Below are 16,813 nucleotides of genomic sequence, written 5' to 3' on the forward strand. Positions count from 1 at the left end.
TGAGGGGTATCTTGTCTGAGAGCCATGTTTCAGAAAAGCAAAGAATATTGCATTTGAGAATCCGCAAACGCAGGTCCACCATCTTGGCCAGTAGAATGGAGAGAAGATGTGGTCGGTTCTCCCTTTGCCATAATGTCGCCAGGATCCCCCATCTCATATGTTGATATCACTGTCATTCTTATTGGCCTATGGCCATAAAGGCAAGCATTAATAGATATCCATCAGACTCTACTTCCTAATGTTCTCTGCTTAGTTCTTCTTGTCACTTGTGTGTCCTGTTGTGTGACCTGTTGTGTGACCTGTTGTGTGATCTGTTGGGTGATCTGTTGGGTGTCCTGTTGTGTGTCCTGTTGTGTGACCTGTTGTCATGTTGTCTTGCATCTTCATTTTATTTTTCAAATTCCTCCAAAGGCCAATACTGTGAACTGAAGAAGTGAACAAATTGTGTGTTACGGTCTTCATTGGCCCATAGACTTTACCAGGCCTCCTAGACTTCACCAGGCCTCCTAGACTTCACCAGGCCTCCTAGACTTCACTAGGCCTACTAGACTTCACCAGGCCTACTATACTTCACTAGGCCTACTATACTTCACTAGGCCTACTAGACTTCACCAGCCCTACTAGACTTCACTAGGCCTACTATACTTCACTCGGCCAGTGCTGAGTTTGTCGCCCTCTATCGGTATTAGGTCTGGGTGCATGCAGTTCATCTCAGCTCAGCACTGGTCTGGAGCCGCGCGCAGCTGTCAAACCGAACTAGGACAGATGATAGTTTGTAACGGAGTGACAGTTGGTCCGTTGTGCCACTGACTGGCAGAGTAGCCCACGGAATTTATGTCGGCCTGTTACCAGGTCTCACACTGGATAGTTTAGGAAATGGCTGCCAAATTTTGACAGCAGTCTTGGAAAACAAAGTGTATTGGCCCACATTTGGAAAAAAAATATGTTTTAATCGTCTAAATAATTTATTCATGGCCATAGCATATCTGACAGTTTATAAGTAGACTATAGTTTACGAACATGGCAGATGTTCGTCTAACTTTTAATGTAACCCCCTCTTCCTCTTCACGCGCTTGTGTGGCACAGCCTAGCCAGTGACCACCTGACTCCTGCGCGCGATCGCAGCTCAACCTATAGCTCTGTCGTTGGCATACGAGAGATAGCCAGACAGGGCCTTTCGAAAATAGACGGGACCACTTTGACCCCTTTCCCATATCCCCTCCCTCCGCTCCTTCTCTCTCTGTCCTCCTTTCAGACCCCTCCCTCTTGCTCGTCTCGCCGCGTCATAGTTGTACCTCGCGCCCGCCGCCAAGTCCGCACCAAGTGTACAAAACTGGACCACAGAGAACCAGAGAAAACACTCCAATAAGCACGGCGCGTTACCGAGAACAGAAAACTACCAAGGGAAGGGGGAGTGGACAATTCGGAGGGCGAACGACCGGTGGGAATACCCAACAAATACCGAGCTGAGTGAGTTGCCTCAATTGACCTAAAGCAGCCGTGTCCTACTATAATTAATAACGTCAATAACCGTCGACGCCGCAGTTGAATGCTGCGACAGCTTCTTTTACCGCATTGCCAGTGTGTGCGTAATGCTGGGAAAGTCATAGATTGTGACAATGTGACTGCGCACTTTTTATCCGCGGACAGTGTCGAGCTTTAAGTTGTAACTGCTGAACCAAATGGAGCATGTTGTGCAGGGCCAGAGGGGAGGGAGGGGGGGGGGGGTTGCCCCCTTCTTTCCTTATAGGGGTAGCATTATTAGGCTACTGTGGTAGGTTTCCAGATGTGTGAGTGTGCGTGCTTGCGCGTAAGAGCTTAAGGATTGTGTGCGTGCGTGTAGTCGCCAATATTCTTGTTATTGACAGATCAGGGAGATCTGTTTCATTTTCCTATTTGGGATGGTTAGGCCCTCTCCCCAGAGCCCCAGAGTGGTAAGGGTAGGGCTGGGGTTAGATAGAGCTGGGGGTGGGAACGGACAGTTTGGCATGTCTATATTAGGAAAGTGACCATGTCATTATTTTGCTCTGTCTGGAGAGCCATGCCAGAACAGAGCAGAGAATATAAGAGCTAAGGCCTATCACAGCAACAGACAGACAGACAGACAGACAGACAGACAGACAGACAGACAGACAGACAGACAGACAGACAAACAGACAGAACTTGTCTGTACTGTAATGGAGGTGGTTGAAAGCATTGATTGTTAGTCGCTCTGGATAAGAGCGTTCCCTACATGGTAACAATGTCAATTGAATGTAAATGTAATGGTTTCTGGGATATGAACAAACATGCAGTAATGGAAATCTATGTATTCCTACTGTTATAATACTGTTTAATAAAGAGTAGGCCTACCTTATTATACTGTTATAAACTGTTTCATAAAGAGTAGGCCTACCTTATTATACTGTTATAAACTGTTTCATAAAGAGTAGGCCTACCTTATTATACTGTTATAAACCGTTTAAAGAGTAGGCCTACCTTATTATACTGTTATAAACTGTTTAAAGAGTAGGCCTACCTTATTATACTGTTATAAACTGTTTAAAGAGTAGGCCTACCTTATTATACTGTTATAAACTGTTTAAAGAGTAGGCCTACCTTATTATACTGTTATAAACTGTTTAAAGAGTAGGCCTACCTTATTATACTGTTATAAACTGTTTCATAAAGAGTAGGCCTACCTTATTATACTGTTATAAACTGTTTAAAGAGTAGGCCTACCTTATTATACTGTTATAAACTGTTTAAAGAGTATGCCTACCTTATTATACTGTTATAAACGGTTTAAAGAGTAGGCCTACCTTATTATACTGTTATAAACCGTTTAAAGAGTAGGCCTACCTTATTATACTGTTATAAACTGTTTAAAGAGTAGGCCTACCTTATTATACTGTTATAAACTGTTTCATAAAGAGTAGGCCTACCTTATTATACTGTTATAAACTGTTTAAAGAGTATGCCTACCTTATTATACTGTTATAAACCGTTTAAAGAGTAGGCCTACCTTATTATACTGTTATAAACGGTTTAAAGAGTAGACCTACCTTATTATACTGTTATAAACTGTTTCATAACGAGTAGGCCTACCTTATTATACTGTTATAAACCGTTTAAAGAGTATGCCTACCTTATTATACTGTTATAAACCGTTTAAAGAGTAGGCCTACCTTATTATACTGTTATAAACGGTTTAAAGAGTAGGCCTACCTTATTATACTGTTATAAACTGTTTCATAAAGAGTAGGCCTACCTTATTATACTGTTATAAACTGTTTCATAAAGAGTAGGCCTACCTTATTATACTGTTATAAACCGTTTAAAGAGTAGGCCTACCTTATTATACTGTTATAAACCGTTTAAAGAGTAGGCCTACCTTATTATACTGTTATAAACGGTTTCATAAAGAGTAGGCCTACCTTATTATACTGTTATAAACTGTTTAAAGAGTAGGCCTACCTTATTATACTGTTATAAACTGTTTAAAGAGTATGCCTACCTTATTATACTGTTATAAACGGTTTAAAGAGTAGGCTACCTTATTATACTGTTATAAACTGTTTAAAGAGTAGGCCTACCTTATTATACTGTTATAAACTGTTTCATAAAGAGTAGGCCTACCTTATTATACTGTTATAAACCGTTTAAAGAGTAGGCCTACCTTATTATACTGTTATAAACCGTTTAAAGAGTAGGCCTACCTTTATTATACTGTTATAAACTGTTTAAAGAGTAGGGTTGCCTTATTATACTGTAATAAACGGTTTAAAGAGTAGGACTACCTTATTATACTGTTATACACTGTTTAAAGAGTATGCCTACCTTATTATACTGTTATAAACTGTTTCATAAAGAGTAGGCCTACCTTATTATACTGTTATAAACCGTTTAAAGAGTAGGCCTACCTTATTATACTGTTATAAACTGTTTCATAAAGAGTAGGCCTACCTTATTATACTGTTATAAACTGTTTAAAGAGTAGGCCTACCTTATTATACTGTTATAAACTGTTTAAAGAGTATGCCTACCTTATTATACTGTTATAAACGGTTTAAAGAGTAGGCCTACCTTATTATACTGTTATAAACTGTTTAAAGAGTAGGCCTACCTTATTATACTGTTATAAACTGTTTCATAAAGAGTAGGCCTACCTTATTATACTGTTATAAACTGTTTAAAGAGTATGCCTACCTTATTATACTGTTATAAACCGTTTAAAGAGTAGGCCTACCTTATTATACTGTTATAAACGGTTTAAAGAGTAGGCCTACCTTATTATACTGTTATAAACTGTTTCATAACGAGTAGGCCTACCTTATTATACTGTTATAAACCGTTTAAAGAGTAGGCCTACCTTTATTATACTGTTATAAACTGTTTAAAGAGTAGGGTTGCCTTATTATACTGTAATAAACGGTTTAAAGAGTAGGCCTACCTTATTATACTGTTATACACTGTTTAAAGAGTATGCCTACCTTATTATACTGTTATAAACTGTTTCATAAAGTGTAGGCCTACCTTATTATACTGTTATAAACCGTTTAAAGAGTAGGCCTACCTTATTATACTGTTATAAACTGTTTCATAAAGAGTAGGCCTACCTTATTATACTGTTATAAACCGTTTAAAGAGTAGGCCTACCTTATTATACTGTTATAAACTGTTTAAAGAGTAGGCCTACCTTATTATACTGTTATAAACTGTTTCATAAAGTAGGCCTACCTTATTATACTGTTATAAACTGTTTAAAGTATGCCTACCTTATTATACTGTTATAAACCGTTTAAAGAGTAGGCCTACCTTATTATACTGTTATAAACGGTTTAAAGAGTAGGCCTACCTTATTATACTGTTATAAACTGTTTCATAAAGAGTAGGCCTACCTTATTATACTGTTATAAACCGTTTAAAGAGTAGGCCTACCTTTATTATACTGTTATAAACTGTTTAAAGAGTAGGGTTGCCTTATTATACTGTAATAAACGGTTTAAAGAGTAGGCCTACCTTATTATACTGTTATACACTGTTTAAAGAGTATGCCTACCTTACTATACTGTTATAAACTGTTTCATAAAGAGTAGGCCTACCTTATTATACTGTTATAAACCGTTTAAAGAGTAGGCCTACCTTATTATACTGTTATAAACTGTTTCATAAAGAGTAGGCCTACCTTATTATACTGTTATAAACCGTTTAAAGTAGGCCTACCTTATTATACTGTTATAAACCGTTTAAATAAACCGTTTAGTAGGCCTACCTTATTATACTGTTATAAACGGTTTAAAAGTACCTTATTATACTGTTATAAACTGTTTCATAAAGTAGGCCTACCTTATTATACTGTTATAAACCGTTTAAAGAGTAGGCCTACCTTTATTATACTGTTATAAACTGTTTAAAGAGTAGGGTTGCCTTATTATACTGTAATAAACGGTTTAAAGAGTAGGCCTACCTTATTATACTGTTATACACTGTTTAAAGAGTATGCCTACCTTACTATACTGTTATAAACTGTTTCATAAAGAGTAGGCCTACCTTATTATACTGTTATAAACCGTTTAAAGAGTAGGCCTACCTTATTATACTGTTATAAACTGTTTCATAAAGAGTAGGCCTACCTTATTATACTGTTATAAACCGTTTAAAGAGTAGGCCTACCTTATTATACTGTTATAAACTGTTTCATAAAGAGTAGGCCTACCTTATTATACTGTTATAAACTGTTTCATAAAGAGTAGGCCTACCTTATTATACTGTTATAAACGGTTTAAAGAGTAGGCCTACCTTATTATACTGTTATAAACTGTTTCATAAAGAGTAGGCCTACCTTATTATACTGTTATAAACCGTTTAAAGAGTAGGCCTACCTTATTATACTGTTATAAACTGTTTAAAGAGTAGGGTTGCCTTATTATACTGTAATAAACTGTTTAAAGAGTAGGCCTACCTTATTATACTGTTATAAACTGTTTAAAGAGTAGGCCTTTGGCCAGTAACCGAAAGGTTGCTGGTTCGAATCCCGTGCTGACAAGGTAAAAATCTGCCGTTCAGCCCCTGAGCAAGGCAGTTAACCCACTGTTCCCCGGGTGCCGAAGATTCAGTTGGGTTAAACGAGGAAGACACATTTCAGTTGAATACAGTCAGCTGACTAGGTCTTTCTGTTACACTGCATTACACTCTATTGCACTGTATTACACTCTATTTACACTCTATTACACTCTATTATACTCTATTATACTATATTACGCTCTGATACACTCTATTACACTATTACACTATTACACTATTTACACTCTATTATACTCTATTACGCTCTGATACACTCTATTACACTCTATTTACACTCTATTACACTATTACACTATTTACACTCTATTATTCTCTATTATACTCTATTACGCTCTGATACACTCTATTTACACTCTATTTACACTCTATTATACTCTATTACGCTCTGATACACTCTATTTACACTCTATTACACTCTATTACACTATTACACTATTTACACTCTATTATACTCTATTATACTCTATTACACTCTGATAGACTCTATTATACTCTATTACGCTCTGATACACTCTATTTACACTCTACTGCACTCTATTATTCTCTATTACGCTCTGATACACTCTATTACACTCTATTTACACTCTATTACACTCTGTTACACTCTCTTATGCTCTGATACACTCTATTACACTCTATTATACTCTATTACACTCTATTACGCTCTGATAGACTCTATTACTCTATTTACACTCTATTTACACTCTATTATACTCTATTATGCTCTGATATACTCTATTACACTCAATTTACACTCTATTACACTATTACACTCTATTTACACTCTATTATACTCTATTATACTCTATTACACTTTATTACGCTCTGATACACTCTATTACACTCTATTACACTCTATTTACACTCTGTTACACCCTATTACACTCTATTTACACTCTATTACGCTCTGATACACTCTATTACACTCTATTTACACTCTGTTACACTCTGTTACACCTATTATACTCTATTATACTTTATTACGCTCTGATACACTCTATTACACTCTATTTACACTCTATTACACTCTATTCCACTATTTACACTCTATTACGCTCTGATACACTCTATTACACTCTATTTACACTCTATTACACTCTATTATACTCTATTACACTCTATTACGCTCTGATATACTCTATTACACTCGATTTACACTCTATTATACTCTATTACACTCTATTACACTATTACACTCTATTACACTCTATTACACTATTACACTCTATTATACTCTATTACACTCTATTACACTATTACACTCTATTTACATTCTATTACGCTCTGATACACTCTATTACACTCTATTTCCACTCTATTACACTCTATTATACTCTATTACACTCTATTAGACTCTATTACACTATTGCACTCTATTTACACTCTATTACACTCTATTACGCTCTGATACACTCTATTACACTCTATTTACACTCTGTTATACTCTATTACACTCTATTTACACTCTGTTACACCCTATTACACTCAGTTACACCCTATTACACTCTATTTACACTCTATTACACTCTATTACACTCTGTTGCACTCTATTTCCACTCTATTACACTCTGTTACACTCTATTTCCACTCTATTACACTCAGTTACACTCTATTTACTTTCGGTAACACTCTGGTCACATTTCTTATGATAACTGTGTCATGTTGCTGAGTAGAGCTGGGATCAAGACTCACACAGCAGAGACCTAGATACCTTTTGTATGTGGTGACTGGAATTCCCTGATAACACACACCCCAGAAACAAGCGGAACTAAGGCCTATCAGTTCATCCACCCTATCAACTGTCGGGTCGTGTAATGCTGCATACATACATACATACATACATACATACATACATACATACATACATACATACATACATACATACATACATACATACATACATGCAGTGGCAAAATCATAAAGCACTTGGGTGAGCACATATTTGGCTGTTTCCTTGGAAACAGATTAAGCCAGTTGTGGATTTACAGGTAGTTTCAATGGTTTCTAGTCTTGGACATCCATCTATCTGATAGTAAGAGCTCGTATTAGAGATACATTATTGAAGAAGGGCAAGTTGTTCCTGTAAACTGAGGTTAATTGAGTCAATATCAGAAGCATGTTTACACCAAGGACTCATGGTTGACAGGACTGGTTTGTTCATCTTCAGTTGTCCAGTGGAGCCACAGCATTCTATGCTGCTATGTGTATTTGTTTGGCAATGTTTCGGTCTTCATTGAGGCTCCAAAAAGGTCTCCCATCTCCAAAAATCCCAACAGCACAACTTGACTTTCTTCTTTTACTCCAGCATTTTATTTCACCTTTCAGAGAGATTTGCTCAGGTCCTAATTCTCCTGGGCTCCTGTCTGCAGGGGCAGCTGGGTCATTTTGGATATGGGTTTTAGTGCCAGCCTATGGCCTTTCTTCTGTATGTGTGTGTTCATGTCCACGCACCCTTCATTTCCTTATATACAGGAAATATTCAGTTTATCACAGATGTACATATTAACCAACAGTACTTACTTCTATATAGTATTACGTTACATACAGACTACTGCAGTTTGAGTTTATATCTTGTTTTAATGCTTTACCCATTTATCTTGTGGTCTGATCCCATATCTTCATCAGCTGTGTTTGTGTGTGTGTCTGTGTGTCTGTATCTGTGTGTGTGTGTGTGTGTGTGTGTGTGTGTGTGTATGTGAGTGTACGTGCGCATGTGGGTGTTTGTGTGTGTGTCTGTATCTGTGTGTGTGTGTATGTGAGTGTACGTGCGCATGTGGGTGTTTGTGTGTGTGTCTGTATCTGTGTGTGTGTGTATGTGAGTGTACGTGCGCATGTGGGTGTTTGTGTGTGTGTCTGTATCTGTGTGTGTGTGTATGTGAGTGTACGTGCGCATGTGGGTGTTTGTGTGGGACAATCACACTATTAATATCTGTGCTGATGGATCATCTGTGTCTCCTGTGTTTTCACGGCTTACATTGTTCTGTGGCCCGTTGCCCCGGACAATAACAAGACAACAGTACATCAGCAACAGACACATAACAACTCAACAATGTTAAATTACTATCAGCAACAGACACATAACAACTCAACAATGTTAAATTACTATCAGCAACAGACACATAACAACTCAACACTGTTATATTGCTAATCAGCAACAGACACATAACAACTCAACACTGTTATATTGCTAATCAGCAACAGACACATAACAACTCAACACTGTTATATTGCTAATCAGCAACAGACACATAACAACTCAACACTGTTATATTACTATCAGCAACAGACACATAACAACTCAACACTGTTATATTACTAATCAGCAACAGACACATAACAACTCAACACTGTTATATTACTATCAGCAACAGACACATAACAACTCAACACTGTTATATTACTATCAGCAACAGACACATAACAACTCAACACTGTTATATTACTATCAGCAACAGACACATAACAACTCAACAATGTTAAATTACTATCAGCAACAGACACATAACAACTCAACAATGTTAAATTACTATCAGCAACAGACACATAACAACTCAACACTGTTATATTGCTAATCAGCAACAGACACATAACAACTCAACACTGTTATATTGCTAATCAGCAACAGACACATAACAACTCAACACTGTTATATTGCTAATCAGCAACAGACACATAACAACTCAACACTGTTATATTGCTAATCAGCAACAGACACAACAACTCAACTTGACTTTTGACGACACTTCCATCCTAAAATACCATCGTGTGTGTTTCGCAGAATGCCAAGAGTCATAGCTTATCAATGGAAGAGGTGAGATCAGTCCCATGATTCACATCATTTAAGTTGGATTGATATTACTTCTCTTGGTCAATAAGAATTTCATGATCTCTTGAATGATTGATTAAATGCTTGATTGATTGACATTGCATATCTGTAATTGTCACTTCCTCACTAAATCATGTTTCCCTCCTTCACTCACTCTTCTTCTCTCTCTCTCCCCTCCCCACCTCTCTCCCATCCTTTTCTTCCCCACTCTCACTCTTCCTCTCTCCATCTCTCTGCCCCCCCCCCCCTCGTCACCCCTCGCTCACTCTGCCTCACTCCATCTCTCTGTTACCCCACACCCCTCTCATCGTCACCCCTCTCTCACTCTTCCTCACTCCATCTCTCTGTCCCCCCACACCCCCCTCCTCGTCACCCCTGTCTCACTCCTCCTCTCTCCATCTCTCTCTCCATCTTTACCCCCTCCCTTCTTTGTTTCCATAGCGATGAGTCGCAGCATCGTACGACAGAGTAAGTTCCGGCACGTCTTCGGACAGGCGGGGAAGACGGAGCAGGGCTATGATGACATACGCGTTTCCAAGGTGACGTGGGACAGCTCGTTCTGTGCCGTCAACCCAAAGTTCCTGGCCGTCATTGTGGAGTCCAGCGGGGGCGGTGCCTTCCTCGTCCTGCCCCTCTCTAAGGTAAGTCAGCCCTTAAAGGGGCAATCTGGGATTCAAACAACAACAAAGTAGACACCCTGACACTTTTTTTTGGTAAACAGCTCAGGGATGGGGCTGGAGGTCAGTCAAACCTTAACTTGTTATGGCTGGGGGCAGTATTGAGTAGCTTGGATGAATAAGGTGCCCAGAGTAAACTGCCTGCTACTCAGGCCCAGTTGCTAATATATGCATATTATTAGTATGCATATTATTAGGATAGAAATCACTCTGAAGTTTCTAAAACTGTTTGAATGATGTCTGTGAGTATAACATAACTCATGTGGCAGGCAAAAACCTGATAAAAAATCCAACCAGGAAGTGGGAAATTTGTCGTTTTTCAACTCTTTGCCTATCGAACATACAGTGTCTATGGGGTCAAATTGCACTTCCTAAGGCTTCCACTAGATGTCAACAGTCTTTAGAACCTTGCTTGAGGCTTTTACTGTGAAGAAGGGGGGAATGAAAGGGGATTGAGACAGAGGTCTGGCAGAGAAGTATGAGCTGACCACGTGCGTTCACGTGAGAGTTAGCTTGAGTTCCATTGCATTTCTGAAGACAAAGGAATTCTCCGGTTGGAACATTATTGAAGATTTATGATAAAAACATCCTAAAGATTGATTCTATAAATCATTTGATATGTTTCTATGTTAAACTTTTCGTCTGAACTAAGCGTTCACGCATTGTGCATTTGGACATAAATGATGGACTTTACCGAACAAATCAAACATTTATTGTGGAACTGGGATTCCTGGGAGTGCATTCTGATGAAGATCATCAAAGGTAAGTGAATATTTATAATGTTATTTCTGACTTCTGTTGACTCCACAACAAGGGCGGATATCTGTATGTCTTGATTTGTTGTCTGAGCGCTGTACTCAGATTATTGCATGGTATGCTTTTTCGGTAAAGCTTTTTTGAAATCTGACACAGCGGTTGCATTAAGGAGAAGTGTATCTATAATTCCATGTATAATAGTTGTATATTTTATCAATGTTTATTATGAGTATTTCTGTAAATTGATGTGGCTCTCTGCAAAATCACCGGATGTTTTGGAACTACTAAACATAACGAGCCAATGTCAACTCAGATTTTTGTATATAAATATGAACTTTATCGAACAAAACATACATGTATTGTGTAACATGAAGTCCTATGAGTGTCATCTGATGGAGATCATCAAAGGTTAGTGATTAATTTTATCTCTATTTCTGCTTTTTGTGACTCCTCTCTTTGGCTGGAAAAAATGGCTGTATTTTTCTGTGACTAGGTGCAGACCTAATATAATCGTTTGGTGTGCTTTCGTCATAAAGCCTTTTTAAAATCAGACACTGTGGTGGGATTAACAAGAAGTCTTTAAAATGGTGTAAAATACCTCTATGTTTGAGGAATTTTAATTATGAGATTTCTGTTGTTTTGAATTTGGCGCCCTGCACTTTCACTGGCTGTTGTCATATCGATCCCGTTAACGGGATTCAAGCCATAAGAAGTTTTAAAGGGGTATTCTGCAATTGCTACATCAATTTTTTTTACTTATAAATGAATGACATATACCCATTGACTCTTGAAGAATATTACTTAAAATGCCTCATGACCTTAGTTCAACTGTCGTAGCCCATCAGAACCGAAAATATAAGCTTGTTTTACTCCAATGTTTGTAAATAAAGTAAATATTTTTTTTACAACCCACCATATCGCCTCAAAACCTGGTTAAAACTATACATTTGATATCATGGATGGTCTCTATGCATCCATAGTCGTCTATGAATTTGAGCGTGACATCCCTCAGCTTTCTACAGAAACAAGAGACAGAGGCTTTTGTTATTGTTTCAACTGCTGATTGTCGCTTTATCCGTTTTTGACCTTTGCCTGTATATTTGAACTTATCCTGAAAGTCGTCTGTCATCCATGGTTCGAATTTGTTTCAAAAGCCACTACCAGTACTAACTCAACAAAACACAATGCACCGACATCGCATTTATGCTTCAGCTGATATCCGTGTCATTTACAGCTAATGTGATCTCTGCTAAAGTTAGGGAAATGGCCTTTAAAAGTCAAGTGCAGTGCGATGTCAGTTTGTTTGAATCCCAGCCTTGGTTTGAAGTTCCTCAGAGGTGATTTAACAAAATATTTTGAACACGATGAGCTTTCTGTGTTGGGCAGTTGAATTGGACTGTGTTGTCAGATATATACATCTCAGTGAACTTCTATAGTCCGAGCTAAGTCTTAGATCCCAGATTGTGTTTTGTTAAAATGTCAGAGTGGTGTGTTACCTTTCGTCTAGCTGATATGCCTGATGGGAACAGCGTTCATTGTGTGGGCACGATTGAGGTCAATTGAAAAGTTATATATTCAGTCAATATTGTGTTTATGTGTGAGAGTTCACTTCCAATCAGTGGCATAACGCAGTTTCACAGGACCCTCCCGCAAGGTGCGAGCAAGGCCCCCCCCCCCCCCCCCCATTTTTTTAAATTTTTACAATTATTTTGGGGGATTTATTTTGCCATGGGGCAAAGAGAGCAATTTGCAATTTTATAGCTAATGTCATGTTATTTTGCACATTTTGCCATGAATCCCCTCTCCCCTCTCTCTACTCCCCCCCCCTTGCTCTCCCCGAGTCTCACGTTTCGCCCTTCTCTCTCCGAGTCTCACGTTTCGCCCTTCTCTCTCCGAGTCTCACGTTTCGCCCTTCTCTCTCCCCCTGCTCTCCCAGAGTCTCACGTTTCGCCCTTCTCTCAACCCCCTGCTCTCCCAGAGTCTCACGTTTCGCCTTTCTCTCTACCCCCTGCTCTCCCCGAGTCTCACGTTTCTCCCTTCTCTCTACCCCCTGCTCTCCCCGAGTCTCACGTTTCGCCCTTCTCTCTACCCCCTGCTCTCCCGAGTCTCACGTTTCGCCCTTCTCTCTACCCCCTGCTCTCCCCGAGTCTCACGTTTCGCTCTTCTCTCTACCCCCCCTGCTCTCCCCGAGTGTCACGTTTCGCCCTTCTCTCTTGGGCCAGATTCACCAAGTGTTTTCTTTGTGTACCAGAGCAAAGTTCTGCACCAGTTTCTTTCCACGGGAAATAACACACAGAAACAATAGAACAAAATAAATATGTTAAAAGGAGACAAGGAAATCATCTAGATAGATAAGTATAGATAAACACAGTTTCATGCTTATCTCACTCCCCTCTGAAACAAGATGACAGGTGGAACCTTTGCACCTGGCGGGAACCGAGCGTTTAGTCTGGCCGTAAGTACCCTGCTCTCTCCCCAGGATACACTGGAGGGGATTGTTCCTACCACCGACTGAAAGCTCAGACTAACTAACCACCTGTTTAGTAAAACCTGCCAAGACAAGATAGATACTTAGAGGATTTACAAAGTTCTAGACTGGTAAGATAATAGTTGCCATTCATTCGAGGTTTAGTTAGATGTTTATATTAGTGTTTGCCTCGTGATGAAGGCAGCTTATTGTCGAAAAGTTAGCTAATTACAGTAACAGATGTATTGCATCGCAGCAGTAGAGTTCCAAGCCAGCTGCCTTGTTGTTCTTTCTGTGTTAATAACAGGGAACGTTTGGTGCCCTTCGTTCAGTGTCCTTGCTAGGGGAAGAATTCAGCTGGGAACTCTTAAGGTGGTGTTGAAGTTGTTGTTATCTGAGTTCTCGTGTGTTTCCCTAGAGGACAAAGCTCCCGATGTGTTACTGTCAGGTCAGGCCTTGCTCTCTTCGCAGTCTATCCACACACAGCAAGGTGTTACCTGAAGCAGGATTTCCCTACCTTCACTCAAGACAGGTCCCCCTGCCTGAAGGCGTCCGCATGCTTCCCAGCCAAAACAGTTCGGAAGAGTTTGTGCATGAAGAGTGCAGATACTGTAGCATGATGACATTTTGGGATGTTTTTGTTTGTTTTGGAAACGGCTTTTCGGGCAGACAACATTTTCTATTGAGGGAAGACGAAGTTCGGAGCCGACGTCAACGCCCCATTGTCGGTGATTGGTCAACAGTAGGGATTCTTCAATAAAGTCTTTGTTGTCATTAGGGTTGCACATTTTGGGGAATATTCAGAGGTGGACACTTTCTGTGGGAATTAACTGGAATACATGGGAATTAATGGAAATATATGCAAATTAATAGACATAGCATTTCTCTTTTCAACAAAAGCCATTTGCTATGTTTTTCCTACCATTGTATTTATAAATATTGCTCCAGGCCTAGGCATATTGAACTGCTTTCCACTGCCTGCTGCAACTCAACAATCAGCTATTTGCCACGCGCTGCCCAAATTGCGCGTTTAAAGCAATTAAAGAAGCAAATGATCCTCTGTGGCCAAATCATGCTCTCTGGTGTAGAATTTTGAATTAATTAATTAATGCATATGCATGAGTAATTATATAGCTAATCTTTGCAAATGTCATAAAATGCACTTCGGGGGACGGTTATCTTCCCCTATTCTATTGGAGGTGCTGCCTATGCTGTCCAATGTGAATGTAACAGGTGCATAACACAGAACTGTCTCTGCTCACTGCTGAGATAAAGGCACGCGGGCTAGTAGCTTCCCTCCGAGCGATGCTCTGCATGGTCCTAAAGCCAGCCTTTCAATACACGAAACAGTCATTGCATTTTAATCGGGATTTTAATTATTTCATTCGACTTTTTTTGTAGCCTACTTTTACATTGTTGGTCTTGAGCTACGGTATGGCGACTGCCACCTGGCACAGACGTCAGTTCAGCGTATGGTTTTGATTTAAATTTGGTTGAGTTGTCAACGAACGTGAATTCAATGTAACAATAACAAAACATGTCACCACGTCATTGGATTTAGGTGTCACGTTCTGACCTTGGTTCCTTTGTGATGTCTTTGTTTTAGTATGGTCAGGGCGTGAGTTGGGTGGGAAGTCTATGTTCTCTTTTCTATGATTTGGTATTTCTGTGTTTGGCCTGGTATGGTTCTCAATCAGAGGCAGCTGTCAATCGTTGTCCCTGATTGAGAACCATACTTAGGCAGCCTGTTTTCCCCCTTGAGGTGTGGGTGATTATATGTTCTGTTGTGTGTCTTCACCAGACAGGACTGTTTCGTTGTCGTTTCGCTCTTTCACTTGGTTGTTCTGTATTTCAGTGTTCAGTTTGATTCATTAAATATTAACGTCATGAACCTTCTTCCACCAACAATGGCCGTGACATTAGGTTAGTGACATTAGGTTAAACGTTGGGTGAAAAAAATACTAAATTCACTTACGTTGATGACTTTTTTCAAATACAATCAGTTTTCCACGTTGATTCAACGTTATCACATTTATGTTTTGGTTGAAATGACTTGTAAACAACGTTGGTTCAACCAGTTTTTGCCCAGTGGGATACCCTGCCGTACCCAGTGGGATACCCTGCCGTACCCAGTGAGATATCCTCCTGTACCCAGTGGGATATCCTGCCGTACCCAGTGGGATATCCTGCCGTACCCAGTGGGATATCCTGCCGTACCCAGTGGGATATCCTCCTGTACCCAGAGGGACATCCTGCCGTACCTAGCGGAATATCCTGCCGTACCCAGTGGGATACCCTGCCGTACCCAGTGGGATATCCTCCTGTACCCAGTGGGATACCCTGCCGTACCTAGCGGAATATCCTGCCGTACCCAGTGGGATACCCTGCCGTACCCAGTGGGATATCCTGCCGTACCCAGTGGGATATCCTGCCGTACCCAGTGGGATACCCTGCCGTACCCAGTGGGATACCCTGCCGACCCAGTGGGATACCCTGCCGTACCCAGTGGGATATCCTGCCGTACCCAGTGGGATATCCTCCTGTACCCAGTGGGATACCCTGCCGTACCCAGTGGGATACCCTGCCGTACCCAGTGGGATATCCTGCCGTACCCAGTGGGATACCCTGCCGTACCCAGTGGGATATCCTGCCGTACCCAGTGGGATATCCTGCCGTACCCAGTGGGATACCCTGCCGACCCAGTGGGATACCCTGCCGTACCCAGTGGGATACCCTGCCGTACCCAGTGGGATATCCTGCCGTACCCAGTGGGATACCCTGCCGACCCAGTGGGATACCCTGCCGACCCAGTGGGATACCCTGCCGTACCTAGCGGAATATCCTGCCGTACCCAGTGGGATACCCTGTCGTACCCAGTGGGATATCCTCCTGTACCCAGTGGGATACCCTGCCGTACCCAGTGGGATACCCTGCCGTACCCAGTGGGATATCCTGCCGTACCCAGTGGGATACCCTGCCGTACCCAGTGGGATACCCTGCCGTACCCAGTGGGATATCCTG

The 16,813-nt window shown here is 40.4% G+C and overlaps 1 protein-coding gene across 1 annotated transcript in view; it reads left to right on the forward strand.

The window, feature by feature from the left end:
• Window positions 1-1,298: 1,298 nt before the first annotated feature.
• LOC115146857 (coronin-6) overlaps window positions 1,299-16,813 on the forward strand; it is a 45,598-nt gene continuing 30,083 nt past the window's right edge. The window contains exons 1-2 of the mRNA XM_065004930.1: window positions 1,299-1,470; window positions 10,334-10,533. Of these exons, the coding sequence (XP_064861002.1) occupies window positions 10,336-10,533 (198 nt within the window). The 5' untranslated portion in view covers window positions 1,299-1,470; window positions 10,334-10,335. The remainder of the gene's footprint in view (window positions 1,471-10,333; window positions 10,534-16,813) is intronic.

This window comes from Oncorhynchus nerka, linkage group LG19, assembly GCF_034236695.1.
Source record: "Oncorhynchus nerka isolate Pitt River linkage group LG19, Oner_Uvic_2.0, whole genome shotgun sequence".
NCBI lineage: Eukaryota > Metazoa > Chordata > Actinopteri > Salmoniformes > Salmonidae > Oncorhynchus > Oncorhynchus nerka.